Genomic DNA, 19,624 nt, shown 5'->3' with positions numbered 1-19,624 from the left:
TATTTTTCATTTCCCTAATCACAAATGACGTATATGTTTTCAAGTGCTTGATTGTCTTCAGGATATCTTGTGAAGTGTCTGTTGAAATCTTTTGCTTATTATTGTAATTGAATTGTTTATCTTATTGAGGTTTGAGAATTTTGAGAGTTTTGAGAATTCTTTCCATATTCTGGAGACAAATTCTTTGTCAGTATTTTTGCAACTATTTTCTCCTAATCTTTTACAGGAAGTTTGCTAGTCTTGGTGAATGTTCTGCATACTTAAAAAGAATGTGTATTCTGTTGTTGTTGGGTAAAGTGTTCGGTAAATGTTAAATCTGTTTGTTTGGTGTTATTTAGTTCTTTTATATCCTGACTGATTTTCTATTTGCTCTCTCAGTAAAAGAATAGTGTGTAAATCTCTCAACTGTAATGGAATATGTGTTTCTTCTTTCAGTTCTTTTCATTTTGTCATCATGTATATTGACACTCTGTAGTTAGGCACGTGCACATTTGAGATGGTTCTATTTTCTTGGTGAGGTGGGTCTTTTATCATTATGTAATGTTCTTTTTTTATCTCTCATAGTTTTCCTTGCTCTGAAATCTACCTTGCTGGCTGTACTTTAATTACTCCAGCTTGGTTGTGGACTTCACTACCATCTGCAGGATATTTTTTTTCTTTCCTTTTACTTGTTAATTACTTACATGATTATGTATGACATGAAGTCTAGACAGCATTTCGTTGTTGTTGTTGTTTTTTCATGTATCTCTGTCTTTTGATTGGTGGTTTAGACTATATTTTAAGCATTTATTGATATTTGTGAATTTAGTTCTATCCTTTTATTGTTTCTGAATGTTTCCATTCTTTCATTCTTCCCTTTCCCCTTTCCTGGCTTTTCAATTCTTTGAACGCTTGATAGTGTTACACTTTAGTCTATTTTCTTTCTGTTTCCCTTTGGACAGGTTTTTATTGTTTGTTTTGTCTTTTGGTGATTGCTCTAGGGGTTACAGTATATGTAACTTTTAATATACTTAGAATTAATATTTTATTACTTTAAGTTGAATATAGAAAGCCTACCACTATCTAAGTCCCCCTGTGTCCTGTCTCCCACTTTTATGTTTAGTTATCTTGCTTACTACATCTATATGCAATTAAAATCACATCAGGGAATGTTAATTTTTGCTTAATCATAATAAATATTTTAAACAATACATCAGAATAATATTCTATGCTGTTAATGCAGATGTTTATCATTTCTGTTGCTTTGCTTTATTTTTTTGTAGTACATTTTTTACAACTTATAAACCCACAGTGATACATTATTATTATTAACTAAGGTCCATAGTTCAATTAGGGTTCACTTTTTGTGTGGTGTCGTTACATGTGTTTGATCAAAATCCTGCCCTGAAAATCCTGTGTACTCCACCTAATCATCCCTTACCCCTCCTCACAATTCCTGGCAAACCCTGATTTTTTTTTTTACTGTCTCCATAGTTGTTTTTTGTTTTTTTTTTTTCCCCCAGAATGTCCTGTAGTTTGAATCCATCAGTATGTAGCCTTTTCAGATTGGTTTCTCTCCCTTAGCAATATACATTTAAGTTGCTTTAATGTGTTTTTTGGGCTTGATAACTTACTTGTTTTTATCATTGAATAACATTCTATGTTGGATTTACTCTAGGATTTATTATTTTTTTTAATCCATTTACCTATTGAAGGATATCTTGGTTGCTTCTGATTTTTGGCAGTTATGAATAAAAAATTATAAACATATAAAAAAAATTATAAACATCTGTGTACAGATGTTTTTTTCTGTGGACCTGTTTTCAGCCTCTTTGGGTAGGTACCTTGGAGTGGAATTGCCTGATCATATGATAAAACTAAGTTTGTGAGAAAGTGTCAAACTGTCTTTCACAGTAGCTGTATCATTTTGCATTCCCACCAGCAATGAATGAGACTTCCTGTTGCTCTCCTTCCTGGCCAGCATTTGGTGTGCGGTGTTTTAGATTTTAGCCATTCTAATAGATATATATTGGCATCACTTTGTTCCAGTTTGCAATTCCCTAATGCTGTATGATGTTGAGCATCTTTTCATATGCTTATTTACCATCTGTATATCTTCTTTTATGATGTGTTCAGATCTTTTGCCAATTTTTTAATTCTTACTATCCATTTTTTATTTTCTTGTGGCGTTTTAAATGTTCTTTGTTTAAAGGATTTGGATACAAATCCTTTATCAGATATGTATTTTGCAAATATTTTCTCCTAGTCTGCAGCTTATCTTTTTGTTCTGTTAACAGTTTTTCACAGAGCAGAATTTTTTAATTTTAATGAAACTGGAGATCAGTTTTTTTTCTTTCATGGATTATATTTTTGGCATTATATCTAAAAAGCCATTGCCAAACCCAAAGTCCCTCAGATATTCTGTTGTTATCTTCTAGACATTGTTCTATGATTTTACATTGTACATTTAGATCTATGATTTATTTTGGTTAATTTTTGTGAAAGGCAAAGAGTCAGTGTTGAGATTCATTTTTTTCTTATGTTTGTCTGCTTATTCCAGCGTCATTTTTTGAAACCAAACAAAATTATCCTTTGTGTACTCACTTGGGTTGTTCCTTTGCTAAAGATCAATTGACTGTGTTGCATGGGTATACTTCTGGACTCCCTATTCTGTTCTAGTGACCTCTTTGTCTATTAATTTGCCAATACCATACTGTCTCAAATAGTATAGTTGGTTTTTTTTTTTAAGATTTTATTTATTTATTTGACAGACAGAGATCACAAGTAGGCAGAGAGGCAGGCAGAGAGAGAGGGAAGCAGGCTCCCTGCTGAGCAGAGAGCCCAATGCGGGGCTGGACCCCAGGACCTGAGACTGTGACCTGAGCCGAAGGCAGAGACTTAACCCACTGAGCCACTCAGGCGCCCCTCGAATACTATAGTTTTATATTAAGTTTTGAAGCTGGATAATGTTGGTCCTCCAGCTTACTTTCCCTTTAATATTATGTTTGCTAGTCTGGGTCTTTTGCCTCTCCATTTAACTTTAGAATCAGTTTGCTGGTATCCACAGAGTAACTAGGCAAGATTTTGATTGAGATTGCACTGAATTTATAGACTAAGTTGGGAATAAGTGTCAGCATTGAGTCTTCTACCAATGAACGTGATCTCTCTCTCTCCATTTAATTACATCTTCTTTGATTTCTTTCATTAGTTTCATAGTTTTCCTCAGACAAATCCTGTGTATATTTAGGTGTATTTTGAAGTGGGTTTTTTTTGTTTGTTTGTTTGTTGCTACTAATACTAATATGCTACAAATTTGCTCTAATTGTTTGTTAGTTCCAGGAGTTTTTTTGGTCATTTCTTTGGATTGTCTACATAGATGATCACGTCACCGGTGGACAAAGAAAGATTTATTATTTTTGTCTTTTGTATACCTTTTATATCCTTTTCTTACTACATTAGCCAGGACTTTTAGTAGATGTTGAATAGGAATGGTGTGGGTACCTCCTTTTGTTATTCCAGATCTTAAGGGAAAAGCATCTAGTTTCTCAACATTAAGTTTGATGTTAGCTGTAGGTTTGAATACATGTTCTTTATCATATTGAAAAAGTTCCTGTCTATTTTTAGTTTGTTGAGATATTTTTTTCTTAAATCATTTTTCCTTTTCAACCTAGATTCTTTGTATTGATCTTCAAGTTTGTTGATTGTTTTATTATCTTTTTTCGGCTATTGAGCCATTCCACTGAGTTTTTTTTTATTTCGGTTATTGTGTTTTTCAGTTCTAATATTTTCATTTGGTTCTTATTTGTATCTTTGATGTTTTTGCTGAGACTTTCTATTCTTCCATCAGTTTCAACTTTTGGAACATTTTTACATCTGTTTTAAAGTCTTTGTCAGGTAATTCCAATGTCTAGGTCATCTCCATTGGCATCTATCGATCGTCTTTTCCCATGGAAGTTGACGTTTTCATTCTGTTTTTATGCCAAGTAATTTTTAATTACATCTTGAATATTTTGAATGTTATGTGAATGTTGATATTTTAGTTTTATGAGATGATCTGCCATGCTGGGTTCAGGCCACAACTTCTTATCAGCCTTCCTTGGGTACGGCTTCAACATCAGTTCCTTTTTTAAAGCGTTTACAGTGATACTTGTATCAGTCCCATGTGTATGTCATCGAGTGACCAGTTTGGGATCTAGATGGTGATGATCATTACTCAAAGGCTAGTCTGCTTAATGGTACACAGCTTAATGGTGAACCCAGGAATTCATAACATTAAGGGATTGCTTTTCTGAACTATCCCTTCTCTTCAGTCTCCCTGGGACTTTCCAGGTGTTTTTAGGGCTACCCTGTTTAGTTCTCTGGCCAGAAACCTCTGTTGACCTCTGGTTACACTGGTATGCTGTGTTCTTTCTATGACTACCCTAGCCAAGATCAAGCAGAGACTCTGTGTCTTTAGTAAGAGGACAAAGGTTGTGGAGATAGGGAGAGATGAAGAATTGGAGTTTTGAAAGCAATCTACTACAGATACCTACAGTGGAGAAGAAAGAGCACCTTCTTTTATATGAAAATCTAGGCCCTAATATCAACTCTTGGTACTTGGTATGTGACTTTGGGAAGAGTTTTGCATTGTAAGTTTTCTTTGTTTTTGTGAGAATTAAATAAGTAAATTATACATAATGCTCTGTAGTTAAAGTTACTTAGTTGTTTTGTTTTGTTTTTAGATTTTTATTTATTTGACAGAGAGAGACACACAGAGAGAGGGAACACAGGCAGGGAGAGTGGGAGAGGGAGAAGCAGGCTTCCCTCTGAGCAGGGAGTCCAACTCGGGGCTCGATCCCAGGACCCTGGGATCATGACCTGAGCCAAAGGCAGACGCTTAATGACTGAACCACCCAGGCACCCCAAAGCTACTTAGTATTAACAGACAGATGGCAGTGCTGCTCAGTCTCTACAGCGATGAGAGGGGAAGAACTTACCTTCCATGAGCTATATCAACACTGATTACCATTTCAGTAATGGAGACTGGTAACAGTGTTCAGAAGAAATGATTATCAAAGTATAATAAGCTATCCACACTCACTCTTTAATTTTTGAGTTTGAAGGTTTCACAAATGAACATCTAGAAGAAAGAAAAGAAAAAGAATGGCAACTACAACTCTGAATAATAACTGCTTTACTTTTCCCTACTTTTTTGAGGCGGCTTAATAAAATCCTTCACATTTGCATCAAACTTAGAGTTTTCAATGTCATTTTGCATTAATATGCTTAAATATAGTTGGATAAGTGTTTTAATTACTTATGCATCTCTTCATAGTAATGTGATGTTTCATTATTTCTTATCAGGCTCAAGAGTAGGAACAAAATCACAATTGACACATAGTAAAGAATAAGGCAATATCTGTTGGGAAAACATAGAGTGGTCCTAACTCTCCTCTCCCATGGAGAGGTGGGCTTGGAACAGGTGGGCTTGGAACAGGCACAGATGCATAACAGTGTTAGTACTTCTAGGAGACAGAAGTACTTAGCCCCTATACTGTTTAGCTTATACGTAAGGTAAAGTAGGCTACAATAGGTAATTCTCCCCTCAGTGTTGCCCTAATGAAGGAGTTAGGGAATGTGGGTGGTATGGGAAGAAAGCAACGTTGGCTATTCAAGAAACAAATGTTTTTCACTTCTTGTATCTTTTCAGAATTCTACTTTTTGACTGTCCATAATTCCTAAACTTACGAAGAAGTAGTAATTTAATTCTTAATGAAAAAAATGACTAAGAATGATCTAACTCACTTGTTTCTAAGTGTAGGATCCCTCACATAAACAGTTTCCAGTCATTACAAGATGGCTTAGCAGCCTTGAGATTAAGGGGAGAAAACAAAATCCAAACTATATTCGTAGGAAATGACTTAGAATCAATAGATAGCAGAATATTACTATAGTTTATTTAGACCATTTTTTTGGTATGTTATTCTTTTAGAATATGAACTTGCTTTACATTTCTTTTGTCTTTGGAATACAAATGCAATATGAATACCATTAGGATTGAGACAAGCGTTTCTGAATTGGCTACAGCTCTATCAATATAGAAATTAAACTACAAACAAAAGAGACAAGTATTTTCCAAAAATAATACTATTTTTTAATTTAATATGTTTATTTTTAAGCCAAATGTTAGAAAAATTAATACTTGCAGAGGTTCTAAGTATAGAAAGTTATGTGTTTTACTTTGTTTCCCTTCTTACCTTTTTCAGAGATATTGGAGAAGATATTCCACTAGAAAACAATTTCTGAAATTGAAATATTATTCGGTCATCCTGCAATCTAGGATAAGAATGATAATCGCTGTTACATCTTACAAACAATATCTTTGGGCTGCAGTTACAATTCAGAGACATTGGCGTGCTTATTTAAGAAGAAAACATGATCAACAGAGATATAAGATGCTAAAGTCATCGTGTCTCATAATCCAGTCTATGTTCAGAAGATGGAAGCAACGTAAAATGCAATTACAGATAAAAGCTGCAATAACACTGCAAAGAGCCTTTAGAGAGTGGCATGTCAGGAAACGAGCTAAAGAAGAAAAATCTGCTGTTGTCATACAATCATGGTATAGAATGCACAAAGAATTACGGAAATACATTCACATTAGGTCTTGTGTTGTTATCATTCAGACAAGATTCCGAAGCCTTCAAGCCCAAAAGTTATATAAAAGAAAAAAAGAGGCTATACTAACCCTTCAGAAGTACTACAAAGCATACCTGAAAGCAAAGACTGAGCGCATCAAGTATTTGCAGAAACGGGCTGCGGCCATTCGACTGCAGGCTGCTTTTAGGAGGATGAGAGCTCGTAATCTACACAGACAAACCAGAGCTGCTCGTGTTTTTCAGTCCTACTGGAGGATGAGACAAGACCGATTTCGATTTCTAAACCTTAAGAAAATTACTACCAAGTTGCAGGCACACGTAAGAAAAAATCAACAATTACAGAAATATAGGAAGATAAAGAAAGCTGCCATTGTAATTCAGACTCATTTTCGAGCTTATGTTTCAGCGAAGCAAGTTCGAGCATCTTACCAGAAAACATGTTTTGCTGTCATCGTTCTCCAGTCGGCATATAGAGGGATGCAAGCCAGGAGAAAGTTTATTCACATCCTCACAGCCATTATAAAAATTCAGTCATGTTACAGAGCTTATATTTCCAGAAAAAAGTTCCTGAGACTAAAAAGTGCTGCAGTAAAGTTACAGTCAGTTGTCAAGATGAAGCAAAGCCGTAAGCAGTATTCACGTTTGAGAGCAGCGACGCTGTTCATCCAGCAGCGGTACCGCTCCACGAAAATGGCCGCACTACAGAGGCAAGAATACGTGCAGATGCGGGTGTCCTGTGTCAAACTGCAAGCTTCTGTTAGAGGTCACCTGGTTCGAAAGCACATGCAGTTGCGAAGACAAGCTGCCGTCTCACTACAGTCGTATTTCAGAATGAGAAAGACGCGGCAGTACTACCTGGAAATTTATAAAGCAACTGTTGTCATTCAGAGTTACTATCGTGCATATAAAGCACAGGTCAATCAGAGGAAGAACTTCCTGCAAGTCAAGAGAGCAGTCACTTGTTTGCAGGCAGCTTATAAAGGTTATAAAGTTCGCCAGCTAATCAAACAACAGTCCATAGCTGCTCTTCAAATTCAGACCGCTTTTAGAGGCTATAGTAAAAGGAAGAGATATCAATATGTGCTTCAGTGTACTATCAAGATTCAGAGATGGTACAGAACATACAGGACTGCCCGTGGTGTTAGAACGCAATTTCTAAAGACCAAGGCAGCTGTGATTTCTCTCCAATCTGCTTATCATGGCTGGAAAGTGCGAAAGCAGATCAAAAGGGAACATCAAGCTGCAGCGCACATTCAGTCTGTTTTTAGAATGGCCAAAGCCCGGAAACAGTTCAGATTGTTCAAAGCAGCAGCATTAGTCATCCAGCGACGCTGGAGAGCATGGACTGCAGGAAAGAAGCAACGCATGGAGTACATTGAACTCCGTAAAGCAGCACTGATTCTTCAATCTACATGGAAGGGCAGAACAGTGAGAAGGCGGATTCAAAAGCAGCGCGAATGTGCGGTCATCATACAGTCATACTACAGAATGTATGTACAACAAAAGAAGTGGGAAATCATGAAAAAGGCTGCTTGTCTGATTCAAATGTATTATAGGGCTTACAGTGTTGGAAGGAAACAGCGTCAGTTGTACTTGAAAAGCAAAGCAGCTACAGTCATTTTACAGTCAGCTTACCGAAGTACGAGAGTAAGAAAAAAAATAAAGGAGTGCAACAAAGCAGCCGTCACTATACAGTCCACATACAGAGCTTACAAAACCAGAAAAAACTATGCAACCTGCAGAGCTGCGGCTGTCAAAATTCAGAGATGGTATCGAGATATTAAAATTGCAAGCCATCAACGTAAGGAATATCTTAATTTGAGGAAGACAGCAGTTAAAATTCAAGCAGTTTATAGAGGTATTCGAGCAAGAAGACAAATCCAACACATGCACATCGCAGCCACTATTATTCAAGCCATGTTTAAGATGCATCAGGCAACAGTGAGATACCATAAAATGAGAACAGCAGCTATCATAATTCAGGTAAGATACAGAGCATATTGTCAAGGTAAAATTCAGCGTGCAAAGTACTTGACAATTCTGAAAGCTGTTACTGTTCTTCAGGCAAGTTTTAGAGGAATGAGAGTTAGACAGACTCTCAGAAAGATGCAAAGTGCAGCCACACTCATTCAGTCGTATTATAGAAGACACAGAGAACAAACCTATTTTAGTAAGTTAAAGAAGGTAACAAAAACAGTACAGCAAAGGTACCGCGCAGTGAAGGAAAGAAACATACAATTTCAAAGGTATAACAAATTAAGGCATTCTGTCATATGCATTCAGGCTGGTTTTAGGGGGATGAAAGCTAGACAACATTTAAAAATTAGGCATTTAGCTGCAACTCTCATTCAGAGGAGATTTAGGACTCTCAGGATGAGAAGAAGATTCCTGTCTCTCAGGAAAACTGTTCTTTGGGTTCAGAGAAAATACCGTGCAACTGTTTGTGCAAAGCATTGCTTCCAACAATTCCTGCAGTTACAAAAGGCAGTCATTAAAGTCCAGTCATCATACAGAGGACAGGTGGTCAGGAAAAGGATGCAAGAGATGCACAGGGCGGCTACGGTCATCCAGGCAGCTTTCAGAATGCACAGAGCCAATGTGAGGTATCAGGCCTTGAAACATGCCTCAGTTGTAATCCAGCAGCAATTCCGAGCAAACAGGGCTGCACAGCTACAGAGACAATGGTATCTCCAACAAAGACATTCTGCTCTGATCCTTCAGGCTGCGTTTAGGGGGATGAAAGCTAGAGGATGTTTGAAAAATATGCATTCCTCTGCAACCCTTATTCAAAGCAGGTTTAGATCTTCAGTGATGAGGAAAAGATTCATTTCCCTCAAAAAAGCTGCTATTTTTGTTCAGAGGAAATATCGGGCCACTGTTCGCGCCAAGCATCACTTGCACCAATTCTTGAAATTAAAAAGGGCGGTCGTTACAATCCAGTCGTCTTACCGAAGGCTGGCGGCAAAGAAGAAGTTACAGGAGATGCACCAGGCTGCAGTCCTCATCCAGGCCACTTACAGAATGCACAGAACTTACGTTGCATTTCAGGCTTGGAAACATGCCACAATTCTAATTCAGCAACATTACCGAACATACAGGGCTGCGAAACTGCAAAGAGAAAATTATGTCCAACAAAGACATGCTGCTTTGGTCATTCAGGCCACATATAAAGGAATGAAAGCAAGACAGCTTTTAAGGGAAAAACACAGAGCTGCTATCATTATACAAAGCTCATATAGAATGTATAGGCAGTATCTTTTTTACCAAAAGATTCAGTGGGCTGCAAAAGTAATACAAGAAAGATATCGAGCAAATAAAAAGGAAGTCCTTCAACACGATGCCCTCAGGAAAGCAGCAACCTGTACTCAGGCAGATTTCCAGGACACGATCATAAGGAAAGAGATTCAGAAACAGCAGCAGGCTGCCACTATTATTCAGAAGCATTTTAAAGCCTCCAAAATAAGGAAGCGTTTTCTCCACTTGAGAGCCAAAGTAGTTTTTGTTCAAAGACGATACAGAGCACTAACCGCAGCGCGCTCCCAAGCAGGCATTTGTGTCCAGTCTTCACCCAGAAGTTTTCAAGTGCGAACGGATGTCCCGCAGATGCAGCTGGCTGCCACACTGATACAGTCAGTCTACCGAATGCACAGGGCCAGACTTGATTATCAAGCAAAGAAAACTGCCGTTGTGGTTATACAGAATTACTATAGGTCATATGTCAGAGTAAAAACGGAAAGAAAACGATTTTTAGCAGTTCAGAAATCTCTACTAATTATCCTGGCTATTTTCAGAGGCGTAAAAGTTAGACGGAAGCTGAGAAACCTGTCGGAGGCGAGCACGGCCGCGGTGGCCCAGCTGTCCGCATCCCGCCCGCACAGAACAGAAACTCGGTGTGGGGCTGGGAGCAGCTCGGCCCGTGGGATTCCGAAGTGGCGCAGAGCTTCCCCAGTGGCGTGTTCACAGGAGGCAGAGCACCCTCAGAGAGAGGCTGCAGAAACAACTCAAAACGTTTTTTGTGAAATGGTCACAAGGAAATTGGAAACGCAGATGCGTGCTGCCCTCCGGATTCAGTCCTTCCTCCAGATGGCGGTGCAGCAGAGAAGATTCGTTCAGCAAAAAACAGCCGCTCTGACCCTCCAGCGGTATTTCAGGACGTGGCAAACAAGAAGGCGGTTCTTATCTTATAGGAAGGCAGCCTTGGTTTTACAGAATCACTACAGAGCCCTTTTGTCTGCACAGCGTCAAAGACTACTGTATTTACAAATTAGGAGCAGCATCATCATTATTCAAGCTAGAACGAGAGGATTTATACAGAAACGGAAGTTTCAGAAAATTAAAGATAGCACCATAAAAATCCAGGTAGTTATATATTTAAATGTAAAGCTTGCATTCTTTCTTTAACCAATATTTGTTAGAGTTTGTAAAATTACCTTAAGCAGGTCATAAAGAATAATACTTCATTTATGTGACCATTTCATTTATCTTCTAAAATGGAACTTTTGAGAGCAGAGAAAGGGCACTAATGATAATTCAGCCAATACAACACAGAACTGGGATTCTTCTGAACATGATCACTCTCTGCATGATGCATTTCAATAGGTGTTAATTTTGAGAATATGGTTTGATAAATGGGAGTTCTCTGCTGAATAAAAACAAATTTTAAGTGAGAAATTTAAGCTGAGGTAAAATGAGATTTGGCAAAATTTAGACCAAAATGTATAACTTTATTCCTCTACCAATCTGTTAATAAGACCACTTAAGCTAGATAGACATGTACTTTATTCAGAGCATTTAGCACTTTTGATTTACAAAACAATTTTATATAATTTTTCATTATTATTGTTACACATAAATATATATTCTATATAACGTATAAAAATACATCTGCTCTTCTCACACACATACATATATCCGTGGGAGAGAAGCATAGAGCATTATTTTTCTTGAAATATGAAGGAACTGCAAAAGGTTAAATAACTTGCTTATGTCGCATAGGGAGAGGCAGATCCAGGAATTGAATCAGGTACTTCAGCAACTTATTTTCTACTGTTCATACCCTGGGCTTTGCACCTTGGTGTGGTATGTTGGTATCTTGTTGGTTTGCCATTAAACTTAGATACATTGTTTTCATTCAGCAAATAGATGTCCAGTGGTAACAATGTGCTTAAAAAGCTGTTGTGTTTGATTGGCATAGACAGATATAATTAGTTGCTGTCCTTAAAGCACTTAATTGAGCAAGGAAGCTTAATTATAAAACAAAATGAGAGGTGTATGTTGCTGGGAACATAAAGAAGGGAAACCCAAATTAGTCCCCCTGCTCAGAAAAAGCTTCCCAGAACAAGTGGCATTTAAGTTGAGATGTTAAGACAAAGGATGAGTTAAAAATAGCCCAATAATATGTATCCAATGTATGCAGCTGTAGGAGACAACACAGAGTTCAAAAATGAGAAAGTGTGTGTGGTGCAGTATAGAGAATGATAGGAGACCCTGGCAGTACAGGGAGTGAGGTTGTGCATAGCTTTGTAAGACACAGACAGAAGTTTAGTCTTTTCTACTGGATTAAAAGAAGTTCTAGAAGAATTTAAAAAGGAGAAAAGCAGAATCATTATTTTTAAAATATTTACTCTGGCAGGAATGTGGAAGAGGGATTGGAAGGGGAGAAGGGGGACCAGCCGAGAGACTATTGGCATTAAGTCAGGTAAAAGATAGTTTAGTAAGGTGTAGTGACGACGGGATTGTAAAGATTAGTTTGAGTGGAAGGGGTACTGTTTGCATTATATAGAGCGTAAACAAACATCCAAGACATGAGCATGACTTAAGTAACTCAGATGTTACCGTTCGCTGACACAGGGAGCAAGGAGAGGAGCAAATTGGAAGATGGGTGATGAGTTCAGTTTGGGGTACCTGATGAAGCTGAAGTACCTAACAGATGTCTCAGTTGAGATGTCTAGCAAGGCAGTTGGCTTGAAGTTTGAAGAGTAGCATGGATTTCAGAATTTGACTTCTACATTATTGGTATCCATGTAATAATTGAAGTTGTGGGAGTGATGGAATCATCCAGGAATAATGTAGAAAATGGGTAAAAGAAGAGATTCAGCCTGGGAGTTCAACCTTGAAGAACATCAACATTTGAGAATACTGAAAGGAGGGGCACCTGGGTGGCTCAGTGGGTTAAAGCCTCTGCCTTATGCTCAGGTCATGATCCCGGGGTCCTGGGATCAAGTCCCACATCGGGCTCTCTGCTCAGCGAGGAGCCTGCTTCCTCCTCTCTCTGCCTGCCTCTCTGCCTACTTGTGATCCCTGTCAAACAAATTTTTTAAAAAATTATTTAATTAATTAATTAATTTATAAATTTTAAAAAGAGAACACTGAAAGGAAAAGCCAAAACATGGTAGTAAGAGTGAACAAGGAAAACTGAAAGATTTATGGTATGAAGAAGCCAAGGATTGAGGGAGGAAGAAAAGAACGCTCAAATTCCAAGCATGAATGCTGCCGAAAAGTTAGTGGTTGAAGTACGTTAATTGGATGTGTTACTTAGGGTGATATTCAACTGAAATGACAGAAAAGCCAAAATAACAATCTTAGGAAATTTTGACTATTTTTCTCATGTATAATTAAATTTTAAAATTGTATTTTGCCCATCTTGTTTTAAACATGTAATCAGTGATCTCAAACTTTAGTGCACATTGGAATCACTTGGAATTTTTAGAAATACTGATGCCTGGCTCCCAGTGTGAATACCAGTATGTTGGTATTCAGGTTTGTTTCCATAAAGACCTCATATAATATACTTCGAGTAAGTTAAGGACATCACAAGAGTAATTTTGACATTCATATACTTCTTGCTTGTGAGCTAACTTTGAATCCTGATCCCCATGCAAGACGTGGCTGCAATATTTGTTTTAGGTATTTTGGAGTCCAACAGACTTGGGTTCAGATCTTGACTCTGTTGTCTTCTGGTATAACAGGTCTCTTCTTCCTCAGCATCAATTTCTGTTTTGTTAAATAGAGATCTTAATCATCTCATGAGATATTTGTAAAGAATAAATAAGACACCTTTTCCTCTTATTACTGTTGTATCAACAAGTTACTCAGTTTCTCCTGATTTACTCATCTCTAAATTAGATAATGATATTATCCATGCTTATTGTAAGGACCTACAGTGCTTAGTACAGTGCTAAGGGCTTAATAAGTCATATTGTCACTTAAACATTTAGTCAGCCTCAAGGTCACAGAAATTGGAAATGCTGATAGTCCTCTGACAGCGAGTTGCTCTCAGGAGTTTGCTGCAGCCTGGACACCAAACCCAGGATATAAGCGAGGTGGGAGGCGTTAGGATTCCTTTCCTTCCCAGGAAGTAGAGTAGTCAGTGTTCCTTCTCCTTCTGTTCTTCCAAATGGATTGAGATAGTGAGGACAATGCACATATCTGGCTTTTCAGACACTGTACATATATTACAATTTAGAAAGATTTGTTGGGGTTATATGAGTCTTAGCTCCCAACTGGCCCCGGCTTATGTGTGATAAAGTATATAGGAGGTCTTCATCATGGTTAGCCCCATGGTTTTCAGAGGGCTCATAGATGTCAGGAGTGAATGAGCCTAAACGAAAAGAGCGTTATTATATGACTATATTTCTACAGTTGAGTTTTGGCTAACCATTCTTACACTAGCTGTTTGTAATACTGATTTTTTTTTCGATTTATAAGAAAATAGATCTCATATTTGTTATATTTATGTGTTTCATAGGCTGTGTGGAGGAGCTATAAAGCAAGGAATTATTCACATAAAGTGAAAGCTGCCTGCAAGATTCAAGCGTGGTATAGGTATTGGAAAGCACGTAAAGAGTATCTAGCTGCACTAAAAGCTGTTAAAATCATTCAAGGTTGCTTCTATACCAAACGGGAGAGAACACGGTAATATATGATGTTTGTGTCGGGGGAGTATGTGTGTGTGGTAGCCAAGTCTGTATATAAAATAATATTGCTTACTGATTTTTCTTTTAAATATTTGCTATGCCTAACTTGTATGGTTTGTTTTGTTGGTGTTATCTCCTTTAAGGAAACAAAGTATACCTCTAAGACTGTCTTATTTTTTGAGATAGAGCCTTCCTATAATTCAGTAAAAAGTACTTAAAGTTGATTTGGTTTCGTGGAGATGAAAGTAAGGGGAAGTGAATGAAATAATTTAGTAAAATCTTGGTTTCCTTATTAGTGTATTCATCCATTTTGTTTGTCAATTTAGCTACTAGCAAATTTGTTTACTCATTCATTTTTTTTCTTTTTAACTTAGCCCCCACACTCTTTTACTTTGATGATGAAGACCTAATTATTAAATTATTTATGTTCATTGTATTTTCCTATTCCTTGTTCATTTCTTTGAAATACCTTTTCTAAAGCTCTTGTCAGTTTATTGATGCTATTTTTTATTTCATAGCGTAAGAATTTTTCTTCAGTTACCAGAATTGATGAATTATCGTATCAGTCATAGTTTTAAAGATTGTTTTAGGAGAACACTAGTGTTAGAAGAGTTTCTTGATAAATTCCATGGGTAGAAGCCCAGGGCTTACCACATAAAGATATGTTGCTGCTATCAGCTGTTAAGGACCATTATCTAAGTTTCTTGATCCAAAAAGCTGAATTTTTCTCATTAACATTCAGCTTTGTTTTCTAAGAAATGTGACAACATGATGTAAGTTAAATCCATTCTTAATTTTTATGAATTACACCATGTTGACGCCTAAAGTTTAATATCTGACCCTCACTTTCTAAGTTTTTCTCCAGTTTTACTTACAGAATATTTCTTTTTGGATCTTTGCATGATGCCTAGCTTTCCTTTCAAATAAGTGTCCATGCATCATTTGCCTGACGCTATTCTAATCTCCCAAGTTCTCTTTATGACCTCTTCCTGTCTGATTAATGAATCAATTGCAATATGGACTCGGACTTTATACTCTGCCATTATTTCTACCAGCACCTGCTTTATCTAGGCTTTGTCTAGGTCTGGGTAATTGTACTTTCTTTTGATCCTGTTCAGAATTCTTTCTCATTCTAGAAAGTCATATTTCTTATCACTGGAATATTGCTAATTGCAGAACTTCTTTTTCATTGTGTCAGTTCAGGGTGTGTTTATGTATATGTATAGAATTCTGATTGCTACAATTTAAATATAAATTATACTTTCCACTTTCTTTTATTCTCATTATCTTTCTTATATTTTCTTTCTCTAGAAAATATAGAAAAAGAACCTCTAGAAAAAAGAGGGGGGGGAATGTACATAAATTCTTAAAAATATAAGAAATAGAATTATTTAATTTATTTAATTTAATTAATAATTTAAATTTAATTTAATAATAATTTAATTTAATAATTATTTAATTATTTAATTTATTTAAATTAAAAATATAAGAAAATATAGAAAAAGAACCTCTAGAAAAAAGGGGGGGATGTACATAAATTCTTATTGAGTAGATTAAAGACATTTGTAATTGCTTTCCACTAACTACTTTTTAGGTTTCTGAATGTGAGAGCATCAACAATTATCATTCAGAGAAAATGGAGAGCTACACTTGCTGGAAGAATGGCTCGTGAACACTTCTTAATGATGAAAGTAGGTGCAGAAAGAAAAGAAGAGCTCATTTGCAAAGAACTATTTTATGAAACAAAACAAAAATTGTTTTTTGTTTTTTTTAAAGATTGTATTTATTTATTTGACAGAGATCACAAGTAGGCAGAGAGGCAGACAGAGAGAGAGAGGAGGAGGAAGCAGGCTCCCTGCTGAGCAGAGAGCCAGATGTGGGGCTCAATCCCAGGACCCTGGGATCATGACCTGAGCTGAAAGCAGAGGCTTTAACCCAATGAGCCACCCAGGCGTACCTTTAATAATATATTCTTTAAGCTCTAATTGGTGATCTATTAACAATATTTAACATCAAAGTCTAGAATAGCTGCAGTACCTATAGCCTTTTTATTAAAGAAATCAAAACTAAAATTCTGCTTATAAATTTTAATATTCATATAATATTCACTATTATCGTATAACCATTATTATTATACCCACTAGTGTATATTTGCTGAATGGATCCTCATAATCACCCTCTGAAGTAGTTATTATTAGCATACCTATTTTACAAACAAGTCTAGAGAGGTAAAGTGACTTGCCCAAGATCATTCAGCCAGTTGATGAGGGTATCTATGTTTTAAAGCAAACCTCGTTCCCATTTTAATTTATATACTTCTTCAGGTGTCTTAGAATTTGGTTGTCAAGATGTTATTTATTGAAAAAACTAAGATATGGTGGTTCTAAGATGTACTTTATGGTTCTTGAAGGAACAGTTTCCCTGATAGCTGTTTACAATGCCCATTCTCTTCTTTACATTGCTAGCATTTTTATTAAGTGTATTTGTCCTGTGGTGATATTATTCCTTTTCTCCCTCACAATGAGAGGTATCAAGAAGATAAGAGGGAAACAGAACCAGATAACTATTGACCTTGGCTTGCACATTCATAAAAACTTAATGTTTAGCTGTAGACCTATATAGGTTTAGAAATTATACACCATCACCTTTCTTGTATATGAAGTATGATGTTCGTAAGCTAAAAATGTAAAGAAAAATCACAATTATACCATCTCATTTTACACTGAGAAATTAAAAAGCCTCCAGTGGGTTGAAATTATTAAACCTTTCTATTAATGCCACTTGCACATTTTTCCTTATAGAGACATCGAGCTGCTTGTTTGATCCAAGCAAATTTTAGAAGATATAAAGGAAGGCAGGTCTTCCTTCGGCAAAAGTCTGCCGCTTTGACCATCCAGAGATATATACGAGCCAGGAGGACTGGGGAGTATGAAAGGATAAAATACCTAGAATTAAAAAAATCTACAGTTGTTCTGCAAGCACTAGTGCGTGGTTGGTTAGTAAGAAAAAGAGTAAGTATTTTCAAGTGGAATATCTCAGTCATGTGAAATGAAAGTATTTGGTGTTAAATTGTGTCCAGAAATTTTAGATTTTGGACAATAATTTCAGAGCTAATATAACCAATAACTTGACTTTATTCAGCTTCTGCAGAGCCATGTAACAAGATCACTGGTTGCTATCAATTTTTGTTCTAGAGCCTGTTTTTCATAGATGCTCACCAAAAAGGCGCACTAACTTTTCTCTTGTAATGAATCTTAGCAAAGGAACTGAAAGAGTGAGGGAAGAGCTCCACACATGAAAGAGGTTGTAATTCAGATAGCCCTATGCTACCACCAAGCAACTCTGAGGTGCTGTGAGCTACCATTCCTGTCATAACTGCCACATCATCAGCAAGAGAGAAAATCCCTCTGAGAGAGTTCATGACATTTTTGGCATCCAATGTATGAAGCACTGGCAAAGACAAAAATAATTAAATTTGAAATGAAAAAGAAAATCTTTTATGTTGTGTCCATTAAATATAAGTTGGAAGCCTTAGAGGCCACTATGGAGAGGTTCTACTACAGGAGTCTTGTGCTAGATTTGTGCAAGACTGCCTACTAACTGGAGAAATCAGTTCAGATAATTTTGTCTGACTTACTGTGACCATCTTCAGCAATTCTGCTTAGAATACTGTAATTTGAAAAAAAAGAATACTATAATTTGTTTTGAGTTTAGTATTCATATACTTCTCTCATTATAGTTAGTACATTCAAAGCTTTAATTAGCCTCTTTGTTTTCTTGACTGTTTCCTTTGCTGTGCAGAAGCTTTTGATTTTGATGAAGTCCCAAAAGTTTATTTTCGCTTTTGTTTCCTTTGCCTTTGGAGACATATCTTGAAAGAAGTTGCTGTGGCTGATATCGAAGAGATTACTGCCTATGTTCTCCTCTAGGATTCTGATGGATTCTTGTCTCACGTTGAGGTCTTTTATCCATTTTGAGTTTATTTTTGTGTACGGTGTTAAGAGAATGGTCAAGTTTCATTCTTCTACATTATAGCTGTCCAGTTTTCCCAGCACCATTTATTGAAGAGACTGTCTTTTTTCCACTGTATATTTTTTCCTGTTTTGTCGAAGATTATTTGACCACAGAGTTGAGGGTCCATATCTGGGCTCTCTACTCTGTTCCACTGGTCTATGTGTCTGTTTTTATGCCAGTACCATGCTGTCTTGGTGATCACAGCTTTGTAGTAAAGCTTGAAATCAGGTAATGTGATGCCCCCAGTTTTATTTCTGTTTTTCAACATTTCCTTAGCGAATCGGGGTCTCTTCTGGTTCCATACAAATTTCTGGATTATTTGTCCAGCTCTTTGAAAAATACCAGTGGAATTTTTATTGGAATGGCATTAAAAGTATAGATTGCTCTAGGCAGTATAGACATTTTAACAATGTTTATTCTTCCGATCCAAGAGCATGGAATGGTCTTCCATCTTTTTGTGTCTTCTTCAATTTCTTTCATGAGTGTTCTGTAGTTCCCTGAGTACAGATCCTTTACCTCTTTGGTTAGGTTTATTCCCAGGTATCTTATGGTTCTTGGTGCTATAGTAAATGGAATCGATTCTCTAATTTCCCTTTCTGTATTTTCATTGTTAGTGTATAAGAAAGCCACTGATTTCTGTACATTGACTTTGTATCCTGCCACGTTACTGAATTGCTGTATGAGTTCTAGTAGTTTGGGGGTGGAGTCTTTTGGGTTTTCCATATAAAGAATCATGTCATCTGCGAAGAGAGAGAGTTTGACTTCTTCATTGCCAATTTCGATACCTTTTATTTCTCTTTGTTGTCTGATTGCTGTTGCTAGGATTTCTATTACTATGTTGAACAAGAGTGGTGAGAGTGGGCATCCTTGTCATGTTCCTGATCTCAACAGGAAGGCTGCAAGCTTTTTCCCATTGAGGATGATATTTAATTAGCTGTTTTTGTGTAGTCAGGTTAAACAGTGTTCTTTAGTAAAGTGCCCAAAAAGAGTTTTGCTTCTTATAGCCCAAGTTAGGAGTTACACATGTAGAAATATTGTATAGTAAAGGATTATAATCACTTTGAGTAACAGTGTAAA

General features: G+C 36.7%; 1 protein-coding gene across 3 annotated transcripts in view; it reads left to right on the top strand.

Annotated features, from left to right (window-relative positions):
• The window catches only part of LOC111151090 (abnormal spindle microtubule assembly), a 66,403-nt gene that overhangs the window by 38,144 nt on the left and 8,635 nt on the right, over positions 1–19,624 (top strand). For 2 of the 3 annotated variants that reach the window (XM_022508857.1, XM_022508856.1), the window contains exons 18-21: positions 6,225–10,976; positions 14,365–14,531; positions 16,128–16,224; positions 17,335–17,544. In XM_022508857.1, the coding sequence (XP_022364565.1) occupies positions 6,225–10,976; positions 14,365–14,531; positions 16,128–16,224; positions 17,335–17,544 (5,226 nt within the window). The remainder of the gene's footprint in view (positions 1–6,224; positions 10,977–14,364; positions 14,532–16,127; positions 16,225–17,334; positions 17,545–19,624) is intronic. The other variant, XM_022508858.1, reaches the window with a different exon arrangement.

This window comes from Enhydra lutris, unplaced genomic scaffold (genome assembly GCF_002288905.1).
Source record: "Enhydra lutris kenyoni isolate GAN:26980312 unplaced genomic scaffold, ASM228890v2 scaffoldscaffold25, whole genome shotgun sequence".
NCBI lineage: Eukaryota > Metazoa > Chordata > Mammalia > Carnivora > Mustelidae > Enhydra > Enhydra lutris.
This window is presented reverse-complemented; position numbering and strand designations above follow the sequence as displayed.